At 33.5% G+C, this 11,311-nt stretch overlaps 1 protein-coding gene across 9 annotated transcripts in view; it reads right to left on the bottom strand.

Annotated features, from left to right (window-relative positions):
* The window catches only part of LOC106053265 (uncharacterized), a 28,846-nt gene that overhangs the window by 4,460 nt on the left and 13,075 nt on the right, over positions 1-11,311 (bottom strand). For 7 of the 9 annotated variants that reach the window (XM_056026717.1, XM_056026716.1, XM_056026721.1 and 4 more), the window contains 6 exons: positions 9,468-9,614; positions 5,107-5,592; positions 4,448-4,501; positions 2,876-2,965; positions 1,032-1,233; positions 411-893 (listed from right to left, as the gene is read on the bottom strand). In XM_056026717.1, coding sequence (XP_055882692.1) covers positions 411-893; positions 1,032-1,233; positions 2,876-2,965; positions 4,448-4,501; positions 5,107-5,592; positions 9,468-9,614 — 1,462 coding nt within the window. The remainder of the gene's footprint in view (positions 1-410; positions 894-1,031; positions 1,234-2,875; positions 2,966-4,447; positions 4,502-5,106; positions 5,593-9,467; positions 9,615-11,311) is intronic. The other 2 variants (XM_056026724.1, XM_056026722.1) reach the window with 2 other exon arrangements.

Below are 11,311 nucleotides of genomic sequence, written 5' to 3'. Positions count from 1 at the left end.
TTGTTTTATATGGACAATAAAATAAATATACTAAATGTTCGTTTCTAAAATGTTTTACAAATCTCATATGTTCCTTCAAAGTTGAAGATAATCTACATCCTAGCTCAAATCTCCTGCAGGATGACGCGGGATGGCAGCAGAAAAGGTATGGATCTGAGACCATCGAGTCTACCGAACGACAATCCATCGCGCATACCACACGACCAGACAGAGAAATTTTGATACTTTACAAGCTGGAGTAGAAGTTTATAATTTTATAATTTCAATATCATTTGACTCTATATAAGCGAGATTTTTAAAAAATATTTTTTTTATATCTAACTCGTTTTAAATTTAAATACAATCCTTCAAAACATTGAAACAAGATATTTGTTAGAGTTTTAAAAAAACACACACTAAGAATGACATACGTCTTTGAGATGGAGAGCTTCGTGCAGGCTTATGTCCATATACTCCATAATTATAGCCAGGTGTGGGAACTCAATGCAGGCACCTAGGAACTGGACAATGTTGGCATGATCAAGCTCACAGTACAGCAGAATCTCTCTTTCAAAGTCTCGACGTTTCCTCTGGGAGACGCTCTGATCCTTAAGAACCTTCACTGCTACTGCCTGACCTTCAATCCATTCAGCAAAGTGGACGTCTCCGAAATGTCCGTGCCCGATTACATCAATAAACTTGAGATCTTTGCAGTTGATGACTTGTCCTCGGTAGTTCTTGATGATCTCGTTGACGGTGTGCTGGTGCGCTTCCCAAGGAGTTCGACACTCTTCCTCCAGCCACTTTCTGACAGATTTTTCTCTCTCTTTTATTATAAAGTATGTCTCAATGGTTTCCTTGTTCGAGACGTCCAGCTCGTAGATTTCAGAAATGTAGTCAGGAACATCTTCAGCCTTTAAAGACAAAGATCTTGTATTACATTTACATAAAGCGCTTACACGTTGAATACTTCAAAAGCGTATCAAAAGAGTTTAAGACTGCTTTTTAAAATGTTGTGAAGGCAATAAAGGGAAAACCAAACTGTTACTTACGTAATTCAAGTCATGCAATAAGCTCATCAGTGTAGCATTTGGCTTGTCTGGGCATTTCCCCCAAGGAAAGCCAACTCTGCCGAGCTCTTTGTTAAGTATATTATCTTTATAAAATCTCTCTTTGGTGGTTACTGGCATACTTCCTATTGGTTTCCCAACTCTGTTGTGCCTTCTGTTGAAGTCATTGTCAACGTAAGTTTTACTGAAATATGATGCATCAAAATAGAAACGTCTCCTTTTTTGTGTATCATTGTAATTTTGATGAATGAAAAAGTCTTGAGATTTTAGTGAATTTTGAGAACAGTTTGAGACAGTTTGAGACTTTGATAGAATTGTGAGTTAATAGTAGAAAATGGATAATTAATAGCTCAAAACTAATGTGTTTTAAAAACAATATATATATATATATATATATATATATATATATACATTTATATCAAGATAAATAAATAAAATATTTTCGTATTGAATATATATATGTTTATACTTTACGAGATTGATGAACTGAACACCACATACGAAATCATTTCCTTCCGCGCTAGAAGAACTATGAGAACATTTTGAGCAAGTGTTCAAATGTGTGCCGGCAAAGTGCGAAATGGAGGCATTTTTCATTTCCAATTTTGCCTAGGCATTCTATAGAATGACTAGCTCTGGGTAATGCAATGCAACAAATTTATCATTTAGAAAGATATTTATGAGTGGGAAAAAAAAACACAAATAAACAAAAGGACTAAAACACCTTTGTAGTCCAATGTTTTTATACCCTAGGATAAGTGTAATTTTAAATAGTCACATCATTTTTTAAATCTACAAATCGTAATTTAAAAATAGTAAATATATAATTCTTTCGTTTCTTCTAAGAAGACTAAAATGATAAATTAAAAGATGCCGAAATATTGAGCGGGTAAAACTGTCTACAAGCAACAGCAAAAGAGAATCAAAGTAATTCATAAACTCTTATAAGTTGCTCTTATTTTGAATTAGTTTCTTCTTAAATACAAATACAAAATATAATAAAGTTTTGATCAGCTTTCTTAACTTATATAATGAAAGGATTTTTCTTTAATCTGCCGATAAAGCAATTCTACATATTCTAGTTGTACACGTTTTTAGTGCATTTCTAACATTTCCTTTGTTCTTATGTTGAGACAAAAACGCACTGCTGCTTACCGCACACGTTCAAACCCATAGGAGGACAATAAAAGAGGTAAAACCTAACCAAGGAAGACAGAACATTTTAAAAAGCCAAACTATACGATAAAAACTAGGCTTTCAAAGTATTTAATGAAAAATGTTAGTAAGTCCTAAGCAGTATCATTAGTCTGAAGTCTTGTTTAACAGGATAAAATCGTGTTTTCCACGGTCATATCAACAAAACGTTTTCTCAATGTCGAATCAAGTGGTTCCTTCTTAGCAGTTGTATTTGCCTTGGTTACATAGTAAATCTATTTTCTTTTGCCTTTCCTACAACACAAAATAAAACATTTTGTATCCAACTTTTACCAAGTACAATTACATTGTACAAGTCATGCACACTTATGCAGTCGTAATTAAATAAACTCCACTCTTTAAAGAACAAAACTATTAGACTATTATTTCGAGAAATTTAAAATATTATTAAAATACTTTAAATCATCAGTTAACACTTTGCCTAATGCAGTTGTAGTCATTCTATAGAATGCCTAGTCATAGTCACAAAAGAAATGGAGATATCATTTCTCACTTAGCTTGGAAGTTTAAGGCAATCTAGACTGCCGAATTTTACACTTAGCCGGTAACAGAAATATATGGTTGTGAAATGTCTCATAAATGGCCTACCAATCAAAAGTAGATTTACTTACTGTACAAGTTGATTGGGATTGTATTTATGTGTACCCAATGGTTTACCAACTCTGCCTAGTCTGCGATTCAACTTGTTATCTTTATAAAGTCTAGACAAAAATGGTATATACTATTTTTTACTATTTACACACATTGCTTATATAAATGAACTAAAATGTGCATATGTAACGATAACCATTTTTTAACTTAAAACAAGCAAAATATAACAAATTCCTTTTTTTAAAAAAGTTATTTCCTGTATTCAAAAGCACACACACACATATATATATATATATATATATATATATATATATATATATATATATATATATATATATATATATATATATATATATATATCTACCAATAATTAATTGACTATTTCTTTTTTATTGATTCGTGTTTTGTAAGGTACAATAAATAATTGTTTAAAGTTTCAACTTGATCCTAGAATGCTAGAGGGAGAAATAGCGTTAGCAATTATTTAAGGGGACTAAACCAACAAATTTAGTTACATATGTGAATACTGAAGGATTAGTTTCCCTTGTTGGTATCAAACAAAATAATTAATTACCAGTAATTAATCGACAAATTTGTTACTTTTTTATTGATTCCTGTCTTGTGAATAATTGTCCGATGTTTCAGCTTGATCCGAGAATGTGTGACGGAGAAATAACGTGTACACACTTTTGACCAGACAGACAGTGAGTTAATAGAAGTTTTGTCATTATAATAAAAATTGTACTACTTGTTCTAAATTATATACGATATCAAGAGACAAATATTATTTATAATCGAATCGCCGGTAGAAATGACCTGGAACCATTGCAAAACGCGCCACTTTTATTGAGGTCTGCATAGTCACCTACATATTGGGTTCGGCCAAAATATTATATGAGCGTTCGATGCGCAGGATGCAATAATAAAAATATTTTGTGCCGATAAGAATCTGTCAGCCTTTGAAGTATTTCGATAAAGTCAATGAATACTTAGAGATTGTGTGTAGGACTATTTCTTAAGGCGTAAGGTGGCAGGGGGAATAAGTGATACTGGTCATCGAATGCACGGGTGATAAGTATATGGCTGGGAGGGGGAGCGTTATAAAGCGGGCCGGGCCTACTAGATGGAACAGATTTAAAATTCAAGTTTTTAATGGGGGTGGAAGGCAGGGGCGAAGCGAAAAGATTGGGGGAGAGAAAAGTGATATCGAATTAACAGGTCAGAAGTAAGTGTGTTGTGGAGGGCGTTTTGAAGCGCGCCACTCCAATTTAATGTATCACGTCATAGAATATACTGGACAAAAGGGTATTGCTGAAATGTGAAAAGTTTTATTCAAAGTGTAAAAAAAAATTAGGGGGAGGGGGGTATAGTCAAAGTTGAAGGTGAGCATTACAATGTACAGGATATACAAGCAACCAAGGCCAAGACCAAAAAGTATCAAAGAGACTACTGAAGACATGAAATGACTGAAAAGCAGAAAAATAATCAAATAATGTCGATAAGACTATTTGTTAAGGCAGATAGTTGGTGAGGGGGGGGGGAGGATAAAAGTGATACATATATATATTAAAGAGATTCAGTTTAGTGATTACCTTGTTTCCTGGAGGGAGAAGGCATTCAAATGTGCAGTTAGACTTGAAACACTCCTACCAAGATAGAGATTATTAAAAAGAAAACAATTGAATTTTTTGTAATAGTAATAAAAAACCACAATGCACACGAGCTGTTGTTATATCTAGTAAAAAGAAAACAGTTACAAATACAAAGATTATCAGATAGATTGATAGATAGATAGATAGATAGAGATAAATAGATATAGATAGATAGATAGATAGATAGATAGATAGATAGATAGATAGATAGATAGATAGATAGATAGATAGATAGATAGATAGATAGATAGATAGATAAGATAGATAGATAGATAGATAGATAGATAGATAGATAGATAGATAGATAGATAGATAGATAGATAGATAGATAGATAGATAGATAGATAGATAGATAGACAGATTTATTTATTTATATAAGTCACAGTCAATCCCAATATTAATGACTTTGATAATCCCATTTTAAGACGGGTTTCAAATCAAAACCTTTCCAGGCATTTAATCAATTTGTTTAAAACAGTTATTTTCATGAGATAAAAATTAATTATTTATATACAATGTCACTCAAAAAATTTACGTTAGAACAAGAAATGGAAAAACAAAATCATTAATATGGGTATTAAATTAATTTTTAAAATTGCCTTTTGTTGTTAGCCACTTTAAGTTGATCAGTAGTTCCGCATTCTAAACTTCGCCTTGTACTGTTGTCTTTATGTTTAACAGCTGTACTATGTTCCAGGTCTTGTCTTGTACTGTTGTCTTTATGTTTAACAGCTGTACTATGTTCCAGGTCTTGTCTTGTTCTGTTGTCTTTATGTTTAACAGCTGTACTATGTTCCAGGTCTTGTCTTGTACTGTTGTCTTTATGTTTAACAGCTGTACTATGTTCCAGGTCTTGTCTTGTACTGTTGTCTTTATGTTTAACAGCTGTACTATGTTCCAGGTCTTGCTTTGTACTGTTGTCATCTGTATATTTAACAGCTGCTCCGTGTCCCAGACCTCGATTTGTAATGTTGTCAACTTTATGTTTAACAGCTGTTACATTTTCTAGACCCCTGTTAGAACTTTTGTCATCTTTATGTTGATTATTGATAGCTGTCCTATCTTCAAGACCAATCGTCCGTAGACTACAAAAAAAGATATTTGATTAGTGATTGACTCAATTGTCAGTAGTATATAGCGTATAATTCTAAATAGCTCGCTTAGTGGTTTGGCTTTGCTAACCAAACATGAGAAAGAAAACAAAAGGAGCAGGGAACCTATAAGCAACTTGCAGTGCAATTGTCGAGCCTTCTGATAAGATAATTTTATTGGTCCAAACAAAAAGAAATTCAGTTTGACTAAAACTGTTTACCTCAGCATAACTACTATAACAATAACAATATAGATGCAAATAGAACAACATTCACAGTTCACACACAAAACACACACACACAAACGCATAACTAGTCCTTTAAGAATTAGGCTTCTACAGATGACCTTGCAATACTAATTGAAAGTGGGATGAAAGAATTTTTAATTTCTTTCTGTTTTAGCCTTAATGGAGAGGAGACGACCACCTCGTTCAGATCTTATACAACTGTGGTTTAATGGATCATGTGTTTTGTTGGAAAGGTATCTTTCATGAAAAAGTTCTTCAAGAGATGATAGATGTGTTTGAGCGAGATACGATGCTTTTTTAGCGGCCCCCGAAAGGGGAAAAGACGTTATTAGTTTTGTGCGAAATGTCTGTCCGTCCGTCCCGTTTAGATCTCGTAAACTAGAATAGATATTGAAAATCCGACTTCACAATATTTTAGACCATTCAAAGTTCTGATGCAACAACTACTTTTTTTTTTCCTGAAAGCGAAAATTCTAATTTTTAAAATCAATTATGCAAGCAGTTTTTTTTTTATAAGAAAAAGCTAATTAGTATGCATTATATGTTAGACCTAATTTAAGACGAATAGTAATCTTATAAACATCATTTTTGTGAACATTTTTCTATAAAGCGGAAGTTTTTTTTTTTTTTTTTTTTTTGAGGATTCGAATATGAGATTGAGCCTTTTCAAAACAATTAACTTATTTAGTTCGAACCGAGGGTCCCGGGTTCGAATCCTGGTGAAGACTGGGATTTTCAACTTCTGAGTCTACCCAGCTCTAATGGATACCTGACATTAGTTGGAGAAAAGCAAAGGCGGTTGGTCGTTGTGCTGGCTACATGACACCCTCGTTAACCGTAGGCCACAAAAACAGATGAACTTTACAGCATCTGCCCTATAGACCACAAACTAGTTAGGCCAGGTTCACATCTAACTTTACATTCACTTTCACGTATCCTTTGATCTGCGGGACGGTTGGGGCACTACACAAGATCTGTTAACCTTCTTTCTCCATTCTTATCTCTCATTTATCTTTGATATAATTTCATTCGGATGTTCTTTCTGAAAATATTGAAGCCTACCTGGGTGGACCACTGGTCGTGCGGTTTGCGCGCTGGACTGTCGTTTGGATTTATCGACGATCGAAGGTTCAAACCCTGCCTGCTCCCATCCCCCGTCGTCCTGCGGGAGGTTTGGACTAGGAAGTAAACTATCTTCTACTCTGAAGGATTATCCGAATTATGTATAACATTTTACTTCGGGGGCCGATTTTGAGTTTGTGTTTCCACACAAACTGTCTTTTGTAACCTTGTTAATTAGTCTATTTAGTCGATGTCTTTGTGCCAGTGAAGTATTACGATACCAGCAAATCATGGCAAAGTTAATTAGACTGCTGATGGCTGCTGTATAGAAATGTTTAATTATTGTTTTGTCGATTTAAACTTTTCTTAGCTTTCTAAGATAGAAGAGTCGTTGATGAATTTTGGCGTAAAGATTATGCCAGTGCTCAATCCATTTTAATGTGTTGTTTATTGTTATAGTTAGGTATTTTGTATTCTTGCTCTTGGTCTACGGCTTGGCTGTTTTGAAAGTCTGCATAATAATATCACTATCACTTCTTCTCTTTATCTGAACTGTATCGGATACTTGGCGCTCATTGGTCAGCTAAGTGGAGAACTGGGAACTGCTGTATGGGTAACAACATTCCTATCGAAGCATAAGCCCAGGCTTTGATCTTATTTCTATCAGATAGACTATAGACGTTCCTTTACTGTAGGGGGTCAACAGAGAATGAAGTGAGCTACATTTTATCTTGAACTATAACCTCGCCCTGTTAGAAAATGTTAAAGTTATTTTTATTCTTTCATTCTCTTAGTTTCTTTAGGCCTTCCTTCTTTTTTCTAATGCGTTCCTTCTCAGAGCAGTCCCAACAACAAGTCTTTCCTTATTCCCTATATACTATTCCCTATGTATTATTCCCTATATATTATTCCCTATATAAACTCAATCAATTTCTATTTTTGGTGCATGATTCTGTCTGCAACCTGATTTCTTTTTACCTTTTCGTTTGTGGCAGCGTTTTCCCAGGAGATTTTCAAAACATGCCACCGGCAATTATTTTCGAGAGTTTAAAGCTTTATGTTTATAGAGGGCTTTGTTGCTGGGCATACAAATTATATATGTGTCAGACGCGAGTAGCCCAATTTTTCAGTCAAAGAAATTACAAAAGTCATTTCTCTATAGAAGAAGTTACGAAGACTATATAATATACAACCACAGACCTATATATACCACAAAAAATATAGTTTTTTTTTTAATTTCTAGTTACGATTTATTTAGATAGGTGCTGTTTTAGTATTACATACCAAATATTAGAGTTTAGAAAAACCCAGGTTCGTTTCTTGTGCAACGCTATTAGTTAACACGCATATCATATCTCCATTAGTATATTTAGATCTATAATCTAATTCTAGTCTAGATCTATATATAAAAATCGAATAGATCTAGTAATAGTATAAATTCTATCTTGAGACTAGATTACCGAGTCTAGCCTATGCTATGCATATAGTCAGTTTTTATTAGAATATTAGATATTACTAAAGACTAAAGTTTATTAATTATTAGATCATTCGATATAGACATAGGACATCTAATAATACTGTAATACATTTACTGTACTCTATACTTAATCTACTAGACTAGAGATCTAGGCCTATCTATAGATCTATCTATAATCTAGTCAATCTAGATCTAAACAATATTCATTATAATACTTCTACTTATTCAAAAGTTAGTACTGAGACTTAGATCTATTATAGTTTATTAAAGATTTACTTTTCAATGCCTAGACCTAATAATAAAATTGCTAATGATGTCTAATGACTGATTATTTTTATTTTGTTATAACCTCTATCGGGTTTGATCACTACTATTTATTCACTACTACCCGTATTTTTGTGCAGAATTTTTTTTCTCTATCAGGCACTCTTAAAATTATAGCATAATAATGTCAGTTTAATTTAAAAAGAGAACTGAAAAATGCAAAGATATATAAGGAAAAAAGCGACTTCCGGCCCAATACTTTTTAATCAAAAAATCGAAACGGACTAGTCCAACATTGCCCATTGAGTTTTTTTTTCTTTCAGTGTGATCAATAAAAAAGAATGATCTGAACATTATTATCAAGATATAAACTTTGTTCATTTTCATACAAATTTCGCAAATGTTAACTGACTTTATTATCCTCATTTATTTTAATCTCTTTGAATCAGTTTTCATCAATCGAGATATAACTTTTTTTTATTCTAGTTGCTTGTTTTCTTTGTTGGGTTACTTAAATAAACGTGAATCTATTTTTATATTAAACCAGCGGTTCTCAACCTTTTAAGCTTGGCGACCCCTTTTTACTATCCCCCACTCTGCCGCGACCCCCCCCCCCCCACATAACATAATACACAGCAATAGAAGAATACACTAAATACAATCCATATTTTCGATGGTCTTAGGCGACCTCTGACAAATCGTCAATCGACCCCTCAAGGGGTCGCGACCCACAGGGTGGGAAACCCTGTATTAAACGAATCATTTGTAAAAAAAAATAATTCTATAATAGCTGTGATTAGATTAAAACACAATCTTACCCAGAGTCACTTTCTCTATTTGGTGTTCGACCACTAGATGGTCCGACTCTTTGGAATAGTGTGTCACACAAATTGTCACTGCGAGATCTAGATCTGCTGCTCGGAATATCCAAATCCTCACTTGAGCTTGAGCTAGAGTCACTTGATCTAACAAAAGAGCATACAACGTTACCAACGTCGTGTTACGTAGAAATATTTAATAACATATCAGCTATAGCGTATTCGAATCATAAGGATAGAAATATATCTGCAATCGAGTTTTAAATTTAAAATGTTTGCAAATATATTGAATTTACTTGTATTACACTTCGGCTTTTCAAAACACCAAATCGTATTTATATATATTCCTAAAATACTACTCACTGATTCAAACATTTATTTACGTATGTATCAAGAGATACCATCAGCTGCCGTACGGATTCGTGTAAAATGTTGAACAGAGATTCCTTTTACTTGTAGGAAGCTCAATAAGAAAAAGCTTTGAGAAATTAGCAGCCTGGACATGGCAATTTGCTAAACCTTCATATTTTATTTTTGGTATTCGACCAAAAGGCCACGTTCTAAATATAAAGCATACATAGAAATAGCACAAAAATTAAGAAACACGTATTTTTCAAGCATATTTTCTTTCTTTCTCACAAAGTCAACTTTTTAAAAATGTGCCTTGCGTCATATTGTATTTGCATTTTTTTGCTTTTTTTTAGATTCGGTCTAAATAAAAAAATTAAATAATAAAAATGATAATTATTTCGAACGTGTGCGTGTATAAATAAGACTACGATACTCTGTATCACAGCCTATTCTCTACATTCAAAAAGGGTAAAACAAAAAAAACAACATTTGCAGCATATGAAACCAAATTGATATTTCCATCACATTGCTGAAATAGAGGTATTGTAGGAAACGGAGAGGGGTCATTAGATTGGGGTCTTCAGAAAATGCATTTTGTTTCATTCTAGGCCTGAAACTGAGCGGATAAGATATACAGTGATACTAGAATTCACGAGCTAAAGACGTGTGTGGAGGGGGGCATTAAAAATCGGGTCGTTCCAATGCAAGTTAAAAGTCCTATGTCAGCAAACATTACAATGCTCAGCGTGAAAAAAGGGTACCAGAGAGATAGTGAGAAAGAGAGAGAGATAGAGAGTAAAAGAGAGAAAAGGAGAGAAAGAGGGAGACAGAAGAAACGAGAGCAGGCGTTTTATTTCATTGTACCAGATACACTAATTCACAGACTAAGAAGTATGCTCAGGGGGTTCGTTAAAATATGGCCCGTTTATTTGAAATATAAAAAAAAGGAGCCAATGTTTCGGACATAATAAACCATATAAAGCCTGGGAATAAATCAACAGGCGTAGTTTTAAATATATGCACAGAGTTTTGCAAATTATGCGAATTTTTGTCAAGAAAATGTAATTAAATTAAATTAAATTATAGCTTTTATATAGCGCTACTTTCATGCTTATAGCATGCTCAGAGCGCTATGGTCCAATCTCATTTGTGGACCAGATGGGGGAGGGGGTATCTGGGAGATGGTTTTCCGTGCTGCCTTTAAGCGCTCATAGGTAGCCAAGGCAAGCCAAGTTTAAGCGCACTTAACCTTTCAACCATAAGAGACTGAGCAATTTTTAGTTACACCTTTCATTATGTAAAAAATGCTTAATTTATAATGTGATTGATTCTATGCATTTCTTCACCACCTTCACCTATTCATAAGTCTGTTGGACCGTTACATCCTTAAAAAATAAAAAAAATAAGGACCTACTAAGATCAAATTTTTATAAAGATTTACATTTTATGTATAAATGTTGTCTATTTATTATAACTTATGTTTCCCTGGTGGT

This window comes from Biomphalaria glabrata, chromosome 4, assembly GCF_947242115.1.
Source record: "Biomphalaria glabrata chromosome 4, xgBioGlab47.1, whole genome shotgun sequence".
NCBI lineage: Eukaryota > Metazoa > Mollusca > Gastropoda > Planorbidae > Biomphalaria > Biomphalaria glabrata.
The sequence above is the reverse complement of the archived record's forward strand: the minus strand, read 5'-3'. Positions and strand labels throughout refer to the sequence as shown.